Source organism: Bubalus bubalis, chromosome 20 (genome assembly GCF_019923935.1).
Source record: "Bubalus bubalis isolate 160015118507 breed Murrah chromosome 20, NDDB_SH_1, whole genome shotgun sequence".
Lineage (NCBI taxonomy): Eukaryota > Metazoa > Chordata > Mammalia > Artiodactyla > Bovidae > Bubalus > Bubalus bubalis.
Genome location: NC_059176.1, coordinates 64736489 through 64751446, shown reverse-complemented (window position 1 = coordinate 64751446; position 14958 = coordinate 64736489). Strand labels below are relative to the sequence as shown.

The window sequence follows — 14958 nt, the reverse complement described above, 5'->3', positions numbered from 1 at the left end:
AAACTCAAAGCAAGAAGAAAAGGACATTGGAAGTAGCTATGTCAAAACCTGGGACTCGAGGGCCCTCTGGAATGTTTCTTCTTCTTCAGTCCATGCTGGGCCCAGTGGAGGACAGTGCTCAGCGGCAGGCAGCAGAGCTCAGGGCAGCTCACGGAGAAGAGCGGGGTGAGACCCCCTCGGGTGACGTCTGTCCAAGTGCCCCCCAGCCTCATGGTCCTGAAGAGTCTTACCAAGCATTCTTGGCCAGAATTATCTGGAACTTTCCTCACTTCTCTGCTTCCGGGGAGCCCTAACCTCAGCTGACAGGACAGGTTTTTCCACTTTGACTAGTGTGAGGCAGATGTAGAAGAATGTCTAATGACCTGTTTGTCAAACTGGCTCACCCGGCAGTCCTGGCCCGGGATCTCACTGACCCTCGCTCTCTCAGCTCACGCACTTGGGACCCATCCACACTTTCCAAGTATGCCTTCTGTATCCAAGGTCGGGGGAATGCTGACGGTGTGAATACGGTTGTGACAAGCCTTTCTGGGGCACAACTGTGTTGCACAAACCCAGGACAGGCGCCTATAGCCCGCCTGGTACCACATGCATATTCATGGGCGCTGCAAGGATTAACCATTCTGAACAAGCACAAGGTGGGCTGCACAAGTCAAAACAAGTAGAAGCACTAACAAACACACCCAGTACACACACACAAAAGACCACTACCAAAACCCCAAAAGTAAAAAAGTTTTCTTTTTTACGAATTTTTATTAAAGTTTGGATCTTTTCCTAACTCTACCTGGAGGTATAATGGTAAGATTATTTCCAAAGCATGCTACCTTCCAAGGATTTTTAAAGGGTGGTTTTATTCCGACATTGAGAATAACTTGAGTATCACTGCTCCTATTTCTGACAGTTTTCCTCAGGCAGTGCTGAGAATTAAGTCTGCAAGGATCTTTCCTGGGGTGAAGTTGGTGGACTGGGGAGAAGGTGGGGCAGAACACTCATCCAACAGGGACAGAACTAAGAGGGTAAGCGCTGTGAGAGGCACAGCTGCAGATTCCTGAAGCCAAATACTGCCCCATTTAATTCAGAAAGAAGTGAATGAGCGAGAGGCCAGTTAAAGCAAATTTAACCTTGGAAGTCAGCACCCAGTTGACGGAGGAGGTATGCAGATTGGATCCTAATCACAAAATTTCTGTACTTAGGCAACAATTCTTTAAGTAAATTGCAATATTATTCTCCTGGCTGCAAAAGTAATGCAAAACAAGAACAAAAGAACACGTGCTCACTGTAGAAAACATAAGCTCTACAGATAAGTAAAAGCTATAATCCCCGAGGACTGTACTTTGAGTGTCACCTGCTCCCAGGCTGTGGTCTTGGTGCACATATTTCTGCTTTGTGAAAATGAAATCCAACATGCAATGTTTTAAAATAGGGCCCCCAGAGCTCTGGGTTCAAGGCGAAGATCATTTCATCGGTGAGATTCACCACTCCCACCCCTCCACAACTGCCCATCGAAGCTACCCCACTGCTAGCTGTTAGTGGGGCTGGGGCTTCCTGTCAAGGTTCACGGGAGAAAAGGGCTCTGCTGGCTGCTTGTGAAAGTCGCTCAGTCGTGTCCAACTCTTTGCAACCCCATGAACTATAGACCATGGAATTCTCTAGGCCAGAATACTGGAGTGGGTAGCCTTTCCCTTCTCCAGGGGAATCTTCCCAACGCAGGGATCAAACCCAGGTCTCCTGCATTGCAGGTGGATTCTGTATCAGCTGAACCACAAGGGAAGCCCTGCTGGCTGCTTAAATAAATATAAATATATGGATAAGATTTTTTTTTTTTTTAAAGAATTGAGCCCACCACCCCCTATTGTGGTAGATGGAATGACAGACACTAATTTTTACCCCCTGCCTGCATCCATAGCCTGGCAGCAGCCTCCTCATGGAGGCAGCTCTTCACTTGGGCTTCTTTACGTGACTTGTTTCGGCCAAGGGTGGAGCATAGTGGCAACAGCGTGTCAGTCTGAGACAAAGCCTTAAGAGACACAGCTTGCTTCTACTTTCACTGCTTGCACCTCTGCAACCGGCAGGGAAGAAGGCACCACGCCAGCCTGCTGGGCTCTGAGGAGAAGAGCCATGCAGAGTACAGGATAAAGCAGGGCCTCAGGACTCCCATGGGTTAGTGGGCCAAGAATAAACGCTGACGGGTATATCCGACTGAGATTCTGCGTCTGTCTGGATCCGGGTTCAGAGACATTGAGCCAAGCAGCTGAGGAAACCCAGAACTAAAAACTGGCCTAATGAGCCCCACAGGAAGGCTCTTGAGCCCTTCTCACACTGAGTGAGTCCCAGGAGTGCCTCCCCAAACCTGCTCACTCAATAAGAGAAAACACAGATTTAACCACCTGTGGGGCTCTAAGCAAGACAGGCATGGGGGTGCCCATCACTCCAGCATGCACAGAATTAGTAGTGGCTCCTTATCCAGAGTCCAAGGTAATGGACTCTGCGATCCCAGCATCCACACAAGTCCCCGTGGTGACACTGTCCTCCCCCAGACCCAGCAAGAAAGCAGACAGTGTTCTCCACTGCCCTCAGTCATGGCCCTCAGTCACTGTCCTCACTTACTGCCCTCACTCACTGTCCTCACTCACTGTCCTCAGGCACTGCCCTCAGTCACTACTCTCACGCACTGTCCTCAGGCACTGTCCTCACTCACTGCCCTCAGGCACTGTCCTCACTCACTGTCCTCAGGCACTGTCCTCGGGCACTGCCCTCACTCACTGCCCTCAGTCACTGTCCTCACTCACTGTCCTCAGGCACTGTCCTCACTCACTGCCCTCAGGCACTGTCCTCACTCACTGTCCTCAGGCACTGCCCTCAGGCACCGTCCTCAGGCACTGTCCTCACTCACTGCCCTCAGGCACTGTCCTCACTCACTGTCCTCAGGCACTGTCCTCAGGCACTGCCGTCACTCACTGCCCTCAGGCACTGCCGTCACTCACTGTCCTCAGGCACTGCCCTCAGGCACTGTCCTCACTCACTGCCCTCAGGCACTGTCCTCACTCACTGCCCTCAGGCACTGCCGTCACTCACTGTCCTCAGGCACTGTCCTCACTCACTGCCCTCAGGCACTGCCCTCACTCATTGCCCTCAGTCACTGTCCTCACTCACTGTCCTCAGGCACTGTCCTCAGGCACTGCCCTCACTCACTGCCCTCAGGCACTGTCCTCACTCACTGTCCTCAGGCACTGCCCTCACTCATTGCCCTCAGTCACTGTCCTCACTCACTGTCCTCAGGCACTGTCCTCAGGCACTGCCGTCACTCACTGTCCTTAGGCACTGTCCTCAGGCACTGTCCTCACTCACTGCCCTCAGGCACTGTCCTCAGGCACTGTCCTCACTCACTGTCCTCAGGCACTGTCCTCGGGCACTGCCCTCACTCACTGCCCTCAGGCACTGCCGTCACTCACTGCCCTCAGTCACTGTCCTCACTCACTGTCCTCAGGCACTGTCCTCAGGCACTGCCCTCACTAACTGTCCTCAGGCACTGTCCTCAGGGACTGCCCTCACTCACTGCCCTCACGCACCGTCCTCAGGCACTGTCCTCAGGCACTGTCCTCACGCACTGCCCTCAGGCACTGCCGTCACTCACTGTCCTCAGGCACTGTCCTCAGGCACTGCCCTCAGGCACTGTCCTCAGGCACTGCCCTCAGGCACTGTCCTCACTCACTGCCCTCAGGCACCGCCCTCACTCACTGTCCTCAGGCACCGCCCTCACTCTGCCCTCACTCACTGTCCTCACTCACTGCCCTCAGGCACTGTCCTCACTCACTGCCCTCAGGCACTGTCCTCAGGCACTGCCCTCACTCACTGCCCTCAGGCCAGCTGAGTGGTAGAGGAGGAGGCCAGGAGGGGCCCCATGCCTGATGGCCAAGCCACAGAAGCAGCCTGTTGCCAGCAGGACAGGGCACATTTCTTCCCCCTGGGTCCTGGGGCAGGGCCTCCACACAGCTTTTCAGCTGCCTGCCATTATGGGACCTTTTGACTCTTGGAGAATGGACACGCATTTGTCCTTCATAATTTCCACAATGCTGAGCCATAGGAGAGAATTTTCCAGTGTATTTTAGGTCACTTTGCTCTCTTCTTCAACTCTATGGCTTACATGTTTTGTTCACTGCATAAACACATCCCTCAGCACCAGGGTTCACAAGACCTGGGTCCCCGCTGTGGGACCCCCCCAGTGTAGGCACGAGAACAGCACCAGGACGGGATGCACAATTCCCAACAGGCTGGTCAAACCTTGCGCGTGTCCCAAAGCTCATCCAAACTGGGGCGTCATGGAGCCCTGAGATTCCACTGGCAAACCGCGCCCTGAGGAGAGAAGACTTTTCTGAACCTGCTCTGTGCTGCTCGGGGATCATAGCAGTTGTAGAGGGGGGGCCACGGTCATCAGGGAGGGGGACCATGACGGTCAGAGGGGGGGCCATGGAGGTCAGAGAGGGGGACCATGATGGTCTGGGAGGGGGGACCACAGTGGTCGGGGAGGGGGGGCCATGGCAGTCTGGGAGGGGGACCACGGCGGTCAGAGAGGGGGGCTACGGAGGTCAGAGAGGGAGACCATGGCGGTCTGGGAGTGGGGACCATGGCGGTCAGGGAGGGAGGGCCACGGAGGTCAGAGAGGGGGCCCACGGTGGTCCGGGAGTGGGGCCCAGCCGTAGGAGCAGCACAGTTCAGACCCAGACCTCAAGGGAGAGAAACAGGGGCTGGGAGTATCAACCTTTGGCCTCTTGGTGCACACGAACACTTTCTGGACATCACCCACCTCAGGCCCCGAGGCAAGGCTGGTTTCTGTCTGTCCCAGGTCCCCAGGACCTCTGTGAGTCAATTAGATCCCTGGGCACCTTGGAAAAGCCAAGGTCTCAGCCCTGCCACTTCGTTGGTGGACCGTTGGCATGGCCTGGGAGCCTGTTAGAGATGCCTATTAGAGACGGGGGTGTCCCACACCCAGGGGATGAGAATCTACAGCTCACTAAGGTCCTCAGGGGACTGGAGTATACACCGCACTGTGAGAAAAGCTGCGCCAACGCGCTGGGCCGAATCATCCAGACCAGGTGATTCTCACCCCCAGCTGCACATCAGGATCGCAGCGGTGGGGAGGCAAGAACTTTTCAAAACTCCCGTGCCTGTACCTCCCCACAGGACGCCGCTCTAGGGGGCTGGGCGGGCAGTTCCAGGCTCTTCCCAGCGTTTCTGGGGCCAGGGTAGAGATGTGCTCACTCAGACCACCAACTTGTGCCCAGGATGAAGATGGGGCAGAGTCCCTGCTGGGGCTTTCTCAGATGACACAGTCACCCACCCAACGAGCCACAAAGGGACCCAAGGTCCCTGCCCCAGCCCCATTCCTCAGGATTGCTGAGGGGAGAAGATGGGACACTGAGGGACTGCTGAGGGAGCCTGGAGAGAAGCTCTACCCCAACCAGGACTAGCATGCCACAGACAGGGGACCTTGATCCTGTAGTAAGGTAAGTAAGGTAGTAAGGTAAGGCAGGGCCTTCCTAACAAGCAACTGAAAAAAGTCAAACATCTGAAAAACACACACACATGCACACACAAAACTTTTCAAAAGATGCTAGTCAAACACTCTGGGAACATTCAGTGCTGGACAATGTCAAGAAGCAAATTCTTTTCTCATTTCATAATCTAATTAATGTGTAAAAAAAAACCTTGCAGAAACATCACCTTAGTCAGACTTAGGGCATTTTCGATGGAGAAAAATTACTCCAGTAACTGAACATAATGTCTGCGGAGTCAGGTACCACACTGAATCACTAACTTGACGGAGGTGCAAACATACAGGTCTTCTCAAAGCCTGCAGGACGGCCTACACTTTGAGGATTAAGGGTTAAGGAAGGTTCAAATGGCAGTTCTGCCCATTCCAAGTTGTTGACATCGACCAAGTTTCTACATCTCTCTTACTCTCATGTTCCTCAGGTATAAAATGGGGATATAAGTACCATTTATAAGTTGCTGTGAGGATTAAACGAGGTTATTTCCTAAGGCACTGAAACTAGTGCCTGGTATGTACTTAGGGTTTAACAAATATTTATTGTTAACAATATCAATTCTATACTATTAAGGATAAAAGTGACGCATCTCTGGTGGACAACCCAGCAATACATAAAGAGGCTTAAAAATCTTCAAACCTAATTGTCCTGCTTCTGTAGATCAATCTTAAAGAAATAATCTCAAAACCATGTATAAAAAGGTGGACATGGAATGATTTAGGTCTGAGTCAGCAACTAGAAGAAACACAAATGCCCCAAAACATCCAGCAGGAGACTAAGAATTAAGTCAATCATTTCACACATTTTTCTACTTCTTTTTTCTTTTTTCAATTTTTGTGTAATAAACATGTAGTAGCTTTATACTGAGAACACAAATCCAAATTCCCATTTCAAAAAATCCTTTTAACCAGTACGAAATGATGCCTTGATTCTTAAGATCCACATACATTTTAAGTCCACATAAATTTTGTCCCATGACATCTTCAATGTGTAGAATTTAAGTGAGACTCCCACAGTATGTTTTATAATGAAAAACTGCACAAGTCATCAAATAACTGGCACTTTACGTGTTTTGGTTGAGAACCCCTGGTTTGTGCACAGAGCATGCAAAGCAGATGTGACCAGCCCTGCCCGTACCGTTCTCCTGGGTCTCCATGGCGCGTCCTGGACACACAGCTGACCCTGCTGGCCCCACACACCAGTACATGCTGGGCGGTAGCCGAGACATTCCAGCCATCAACGCTCGGGGTAGCTGCTCTCCCAAGTCAGTTCCGCCGTGGTCACAGTTGCCACTGCTGCTGCCCGAGGGGTAGACTAGGTCATGGCTTAGAGTCCAGGGTGGAACATATCACAGACCCACCGTCATGGCTGAGCAGAAAACTGTCTTCTCCTGGTGGTGAAAAAACATCAAGTCAGAAGGCTTTTCTTAACTATCAAGTCCCTTCCCAAACCCTTGCACAAACACTTATATTTATAAGGCCATGGCAATGTGCACTGGTCATCTCCCTCCCCCATTTTTGCAACACTTCTCTTTATATTCCATCTCTCGAGCCACCGCGGGTCACATGTGGGCAGTGAAGAGACAGAGCTCCCCCACCACACCTGGCAGCTGGGCTTCTGTCTGCCTGAGAAGAGTTCAGAAACCCCAGACAATCGCAGAACACCTACTGTTAAGGGCTCAATCACTGTTACATCAACACGCACTCACTGTCACCAGCAAGGGGACACTGAGACAGTGAAATGAGGTTCCTGCCTTCGGGGTTTTCACCCTCCAGTTGGGGTGAGGCAGATGCACGTAAACAGAGCCAAGGCTTCCCTTTGCCCAGAACAGACCCTTCCAGAAGCCTGGAGCTTGGGACATAATGACAAAGCGGTAAGCAGGCAACAGTCCCAAAGAGAAGGGTCCGGAAGGCGCTGGCTATGAAGCCAAGTGAGAGTGAGTCCTGCGGGGTGGCGGAAAGGACCCCCCATGTTCCACCAGTCCCCACCACCCTGGGGGTATCTGGCAACGTCCAGAGGCATGTTTGGTTGTCACAATGCAGGGTGGAGGTGCTTACAGGCATTTAGCAGGTAGCAGCCCGGAGGGACACTGCTGAACATCCTGCAACACACAGGACAGCCATCCACAGCTGAGAAGTACCCAGAGAAATTCTGAGTTGGATTAAGACACATCTCCTAAGACTAAGGAGTCTGTGATGAGGCAAGACACTGCTCTCACATGCGGGGCTCCCACTGAGCTTGGGGTCCCTGACATGACAACCCAGCCTGCTGATTAAATGACCAGAAGCACCCAGAGGGCAAGATCCCTGCCCGGCTCTGCAGGACCTGGGGTGAGCTGCACGGTGGGAAGGGATGACCACATGAAACGCATGTGTCCCGCTCAGCATTCCCATGGAGTCTATAGTATAGACATAAAAAGTATGGTGTCATCAGCAGCTAATCTCTGAGACAGACAACTCTGAAATGGAGGGTGATGGTAAAGCCCCCCACACACAAAAAATAAACAAGGTAATATATATGATGCCTAAGACAATATCATCTTTTAAAAACAGACATGCACCCTCCTCCCCAGGCAACCCTTCAGCATTGGTGTGAGATTTCTACCAAGGTCAAGTTTCTGAAGTCACTTTTCACAGGACTGGAGATGGTTCTTCCTTGCAACAATAATAATGGGAGAACTGGGAAGCCAGCAGGGTCTCCTACCTGCCCTCTGATTAACAAGCTCAGAAGGAGACTTCTCTGGCAGTCCAGCAGTTAAGACTCCATGCTTCCAATGCAGGGGGCATGGGTTCAACCCCTGGTTGGGGAACTTAGACCCCACATGCTATGTGGCCGAAAATTAAAAAAAAACAAGCTCCGAAAATCGAGGGCCAACCCACTGTTGCCCCAGTAAACAGGTTCTAGAAGGTAGGCACTGAACAAGCTGTGGAGCAAGGCTGTGAGAGCACCAGAGTTCTCTCATCTTAGGGCCTGAAAAATCAGGCCCCTGGCCCAGGTGATCTGTATTCTTACAAGCAGGGAGAGGTGGGGCTGGGAAAGCCCCAACCAGAGGCCTTGCCCTGAGGCTTCTGTGCGCCTGCATCTTCTTGAGCTAGAGAGCAAAAGGTTCAGAGAAACCATGAGTGGGGAAATCTATGTTTGAAGTCTGGGAGCCTGAAAAGTCCAAGAAGGAAAGAAGGAACACAATTTTGGAGACAATCAAAGCTTTATAAAATGCAAAACCTGATCAGGAAAATCAACTTGAGAGGTGACAGGGAGAAGCAGCAAAACAGAATATCTGTTCTAAAACAGAAGCTCCAAATCACACAGCAATGTCAGAAACCAAAGTGTCCAGCTGTTACCTGCTTTCAAGCGCCTCTCAAAATCAGCTACCAACTATACCCAACAACACCTCAAAAATCCAAAAGCTAGATGTTTCTTCTGAATCAGAAATATCTTACCATATAACGTTTTTAAGTTAAAAACGTCTTAAGAATATTTTAGGCCAATCCTCGCCCAGCCGTTTTGTTCCCCTTTTTATTTTCAGTTTCCTTTTGAAAATCATTTTACCCATGGAGGATTTTGCGACTGGAGCAATTTTTCAATTGTAACTGGTTTTTGGTTTAGACTTTAGGGTAGTAGTCTTAAAATGAAGTAACTCAAGTTTTGCCCTGTATTTGCCCTCTAACAGATCTTAGCTTCTTCCTGCTTCTTTTGGGTTCAGATCAATGAAACAAATAATGGTTTCAAGTTACATGTTTTCTTTTCATAATAGTATATATATCCTAACGAGGGCTTCAAGAAGTGTCCTGCAATAATAATTTTAATAGTTTAAAAAATCTCATCAAAGATGAAAAAGAAAAAAAGGAACCTGATATTCCTTCTACAAATATTTTTATTGGGTCCTTTTCATAGGGAGTGAGCTTCAACAGTTAATGAAACTTACCATTGGTGAGGAAGACACTGTTAAGTACTTACTATACACTTTCTGCCACGGAAGGAACATCCTGACTCTGCTCACTTGTCATTTTAAGAAGTTTGAAGAGGGCCGTCAGTGCCAAAGAGCAGGAAGACACTTGTAAGTGAAGCACGTTAGAAACATACTTATCATCCAGCTCTTTTTTGAATCAAAAGCCTAGTTGAGATGGTTGGCACATCTCTGAGACACCCTTTTGACACTGTTGGCATCCCTTGACGAATTTTGGCTTGCCTACGAAACGTGTTTAATGTATTTGTGGACATCAAAATATTACAGAGCTACAAATTGGAGAAATGTGTACTTCTCAATCCCAGATGAGAACAGAAGCCCTTCAAGAGCCTAAGCCATCAACAACCTAAGGCTGTCAATTCACCACTCAGTCTTTCTACTTGTATGCGTTTGGTGCCTCCCGGACAGCTCTGGGAGTAAAGGCGAAGCAGAGAGCAAGGTAGGTAGGGTCTCTGACACCCGGAGCAGCAGAAGAGACCTCCAGGAGGAATTAAAGGAGTAATTAAACAGATAAAGTAGGAACACAGACAGTGGTAACTAAAAAGCACACAGATGGATGAGAGAATGAGGCTGGGTTTGGAGAGGGTGAGGGCGTGAGCCAGGGGGTCTGAGATGGCAGAGGCCAGATCAACTGGGGGATGTGAGGGGAAGGAGGTCTTTGGGATTTCATGCCAAGCATAAGAGGAAACTATCGAGGATTCCGAGTAGAGGACTGGCACGCTATAATTTACCTTTTTAAACAATAAATTACTCCAGCTATACTCTGGTTCCCAAATAGAGAATGGGGGAGAGGAGAACTGCAATTGTAGGAAAGAGATGCTGGCGAGGGAGAAGGGGCTGGACCTGAACACTACCTTTGAGAGGCCGACTCAACAGTCCTTGCCAATAACTGAACTCAAGGGATGAGGACACGGGAGGGAAGACAGCTCCCAGGTTTTTATGTCTCAGGGTTTCATCTGAGTCTACTAGGGCCGCTCCCTGAGGTGTGGAAGCCTGCAGAGGGAAAGGTTTAGCAGGCCCACAAACCTCCTGTAGGGACAAACTGGGTGTGAGGTTTGTATGTTTTCAATTTAATTTTTTATTCTTTTAGGACATTCATAAGGATAACTAAATCAGACCACAAAAGAAGTTGAATGTTAGCATTTTTCAAAATCGTGCGTACTCTAGTTGCCTCTTTAAGTGAAGTCGCTCAGTCGTGTCCTACTCTTTGCGACCCCGTGGACTGTAGCCTACCAGGCTCCTCCATCCTTGGGATTCTCCAGGCAAGAATACTGGAGTGGGTTGCCATCTGCCCCTTTAACGCCCAGGGAATCTGGATACAATGGGAGTGAGTGGCAAACTCTAAAGACAGTGCAGAGGGATGGTATGGGGAGGGAGGGAGGAGGGTTCAGGATGGGGAACACATGTATACCTGTGGCGGATTCATTTCGATATTTGGCAAAACTAACACAATATTGTAAAGTTTAAAAATAAAATAAAATTTAAAAAAAAGTGCATTTGGTGAAAAGCTCGATAAACACGTAACTGCACGCTCCTATTTCCTTACATCTCCGATGCTTGTGGGAGAAAAACTCCCCGGCCTCACAAGGTGGACGGGCAGGGTGAGCGGACCGCAGAGATCCCAGAGCCTCTGTCGCCTGGGGTCCCCGGCCTTCCCCGGCCGCGATCGCACTCATCCCCCGCGGCCCCGCCGCGGAAGGTCGCCCGCAGAGGCCGCCAGAAGACGGCGGATTCCATCCCGGACTCGGCGGGGGGCGACGGCGCCCGGGCGCCCCGCGCCGCCAGGCCGTCCCGGGCCGCGCCTCCGCGCCGCCCTGCACTCACACTCACCCCGCGCACACGCGCGCCCGGCGCGGCCGCTCCCGCTCGAAGGCAGGGGCTTCTCAAAGGGCGGAGGAATCGTGCGGACGCCTCGGCGCCTCTTCCTTTTGTGGCTTTCGCCCGCTCCCCCGGCCCGGGCGCCGGCCTGCGGGGTCGGGGTGCCCCGCCCGGGCGCCCCCCCCCAAACCCTCCAGCCCGAGGGCGAGGCGGGAGACGCAGGGCCTGTGCGCCGGGGAGGGCGGGGGAGACGCTTCCCGCGCGGGGCCTGGGCGGCGGAGCCGGGACTCTGCGCCGGCCGCGGCGGGGCAGCGCTTACCTGCGGGCGGTGGCGGCGGGCAGGGCCGCGGGCGCCTGGGGCGCGGGCTGCGCGGGACCGGGAGGACGGCGGCGCTCGGGGCCGGGCCGCCCCTCTGCCCTCCTCCGCTGAGGCTCCGGCCGCGCGCCGGGGGCCGGGCCGGGCCAGACTCACTTCCTCAATCCTGAGCGGGGCGGGCGGCGCGCGGGGCGCGCGGGGCGAGGGGCGGCCGCCGAGAGGCCTCCGCAGAGCGCGCGCGGGAAGCCCCTGCGCTCGCCCGCCGGCTTCCCTCACCGAGACCCCGGAGGCCACGGGGTCAGCAGGCGCCCCCGGCGCCGGTCTCCTCCAGATCTGGGTCCCCTGCCCTCCTGCAGGGCAGTCTCAGCGGCGAGCTGAGCAGCCCAGCTTTCCCTGCCCCTCTGTTCCGCTCAGCAGCGAGATCCGCTGGTGAACTCCGGACTCGTCTATGGAGGCAGTAAATACTCAAAAGACAGGAATATTCGTTTGTGTACAACTCTTCATACAGCAGACTAGACGTATGAAATGTAAAACTTCAATAGTTTGCAAACCTCACCCCTTCCACCACATGGATTTACTAAGTTATGGTTACATACAAAGATATCACTGGTGAATCATTTTAAATTGTCTGGATTTATTTTGGGGGTGGCAGTGGTAGATAAACCTGCTGGAGTGTAGGCAATTTATATTTCAACCTAATAAAAAGATGTACCTACAATTAAGGCCATTATCCAAAGGCAGATCATAATGATGTACGTCCATGCGGGCGGGCAGGCTTTAGACTGGGCTCCACGTGCCCACCCGGGAAAGAGAAGACTTCTTCGGAAAAAGCGGATGGTTCTGCATCCTGGCGGGACCTGCGCGCCCCAGGTTCCTCCCGTGTACGGCTATGACTGGAACATTCCCAGGGTTTAATCCCAAGGCTCAGAGACAAATCGCCAGCACCCTCACTGCGTTTCACAAAAGCCGGCCAGCAGCAGCCAGCTCCCGCCTCCACGACCTCGCATACACTCTGAGCGGTCACCACGGACGAGTTCCTTGGGTCCCTGTTCGAAGAGGGGACCACGGGGCAGCTGAGTTTTGCGCCCAAGAGGCTGCCCCGCCGGCTCTCCCGCACCACACACCCCTCCAAAAGGAAGGATGCAGTTCTGCAATCCTGCCTTCACCACCGCGGTTCTAATTCCAGTATGCAAAAGGCGGCAGTATGGTCGCTACCGAAAAGTCCCTAATAATTTGCGAGGCGTGGCATCCACTGTGCCGAGTGAGCCGGGCACCCCGAGGTGCCCGGTCCTGCCATCTAGCGGGACCGCAAGGAAGCGCGCGTAGGGTGACCGGCCGACCAGGGGGGCAGACGCGGCCCAAGAGGGTGAGGACAAGCCCGTTTTAAATGAGCTTGCCATCCGCTTAGAAATGTGTCCAAGGTAGAAAGAACTTGTCACATGGGTGGCCTGTTTCGAGCTGGTTTTATCCCAGCATTTAACCTTATCCTTGGCATGCGTTACTTACAGGTTTGCATGAGGCGATTGTTACAGGTCAGTTAAGATTTCTTTATGCTTCTTAACCCCCACTGACCAACATCTCATGCTGGAAAGCTGGTAAAGAATCCACCTGCAGCGCAGGATTCCCGAGTTCTATCCCTGGGTGTGGAAGATCCCCTGGAGAAAGGAATGGCTACCCACTCCAGTATTCTGGCCTGGAGAAAAGGAGTGGGACACGACTGAGTGACTTTCACTTTCACTTTCTAAGTTTTATCCTAAGTAATGGAGGCAGGGAAGGGTTTCCCTGGTGACTCAGACGGTAAAGAATCCGCTTGCAATGCAGGAGACCTGGGTTCCATTGCTGGGTTGGGAAGATCCCCTGGAGAAGGGAGCAGCTACCCACCCCAGTATTCTGGCCTGGAGAATTCCATGGACTATACAGTCCATGGGGTTGCAAAGAGTCGGTCAGGACCAAGCGACTTTCACTTTCACGGTAGGGTCAATTGGAAGCTACCTCCCTGAGCTACCCTTTCTGCCTTCTGAAGGTGTGGTAGTTTTTTTTTTAATTGGAGGATAATTGCTTTACAACATTGGGTTGGTTTCTGCCACACACCAACATGAATCAGCTATATACACACATCCCCTCCCTCTTGAACCTCCCTCCGATCTCCCAGCCATTCCCACCCCTCTAGGTTGTCACAGACCAAAGGGTCTGAGCTCCCTGCATGCCCACTGGCTATTCATTTTACATATGTAAAGTGTTTCAATGCTACTCTCTCAATGCCTCTCCCAGCTGTGTCTGCAAGTCTCTATGCGTCTCCATTGCTGCCCTACAAACAGGTTCATCAGCACCATACTTTTTGTTGTCGTTCAGTCGCTCAGTCATGTCTGAATCTTTGTGAGCCCATGGACTGCAGCACAGCAAGCTTTCCCATCCTTCACCATCTTCCAGAGTCTGCTTAAACTCATGCCCATCGAGTTGGTGATGCCGTCCAACCATCTCATCCTCTGTCGTCCCCTTCTCCTCCTGCCTTCAACCTTCCCCAGCATCCTTCCCACCATCCTTCTAGACTTCATATATATGCATTAATATATGATATTTGTTTTTCTCTTTCTGACTTACTTCACTCTGTATAATAGGCCCTCAGTTTCTAGTCACCTCCCTTCAGCTTGGGTATTCAGTTTCCACTGATATTTCTCCTGGGGCACTTATAAAATGTCCCTTATTGTCAACCTTCAAGCTCAAGACAGGCTAGGAGCAAGAACTTCAAAAGGGCTCAGCCTGCCATCAGGAGAAGCTTGGGTGTTTCAAAGGGTCCACTTTTAGAGAATGTGCCAACTTACTGTCCCCACCCCAAAAAGCACTGTACACACACATGCACACACACACACACCACAGCCACAGTGTATGTCCTCAAAATGGTTCCTGTCATGGTATTGACAAACAAAGGAAATGCTGTTTTCCTTGAATTTTCTGCTCACATTTTGGTTGGGAAATGGAAGGTTTCTAAATGCATTCAAGCATACACAAGTGCATAAATTAAGATGGATCTTATCCAAGGCTCCCTCAAGTTTTCTCTGAAGGGGTGGAACTTTGCCTCTACATGACCAAAATGAAATGGACTCAAAACTAGAGGCATGGTTGAACACAGTGGACCTAACCAAGTACAGAAATATTCATCTAACCTCAGTATCAGTGTACGACTCAGTGTGAGGCTTACTGGTCTGAAGCCTTAGAAACTCTGGGTAATTTAAACACAAACACAGAGATCCTCATAGAGAAAAGTGACAAAAATGAATGCTTGTGCACACAGTTGCAGGATACAGTGTTTCCCT

At 51.6% G+C, this 14958-nt stretch overlaps 1 protein-coding gene across 3 annotated transcripts in view; it reads right to left on the bottom strand.

Annotated features, from left to right (window-relative positions):
• LRRK1 (leucine rich repeat kinase 1) overlaps positions 1 to 11799 on the bottom strand; it is a 134714-nt gene extending 122915 nt beyond the window's left edge. The window contains exons 1-2 of one of the 3 annotated variants that reach the window (XM_025271629.3): positions 11648 to 11799; positions 6681 to 6933 (exon numbers count right to left, since the gene is read on the bottom strand). In XM_025271629.3, coding sequence (XP_025127414.2) covers positions 6681 to 6780 — 100 coding nt within the window. In that variant the 5' untranslated portion in view covers positions 6781 to 6933; positions 11648 to 11799. Of the gene's footprint in view, positions 1 to 6680; positions 6934 to 8246; positions 8262 to 11340; positions 11495 to 11647 lie in introns of those variants that run through there. The other 2 variants (XM_025271631.3, XM_044933271.2) reach the window with 2 other exon arrangements.
• Positions 11800 to 14958: the final 3159 nt, after the last annotated feature.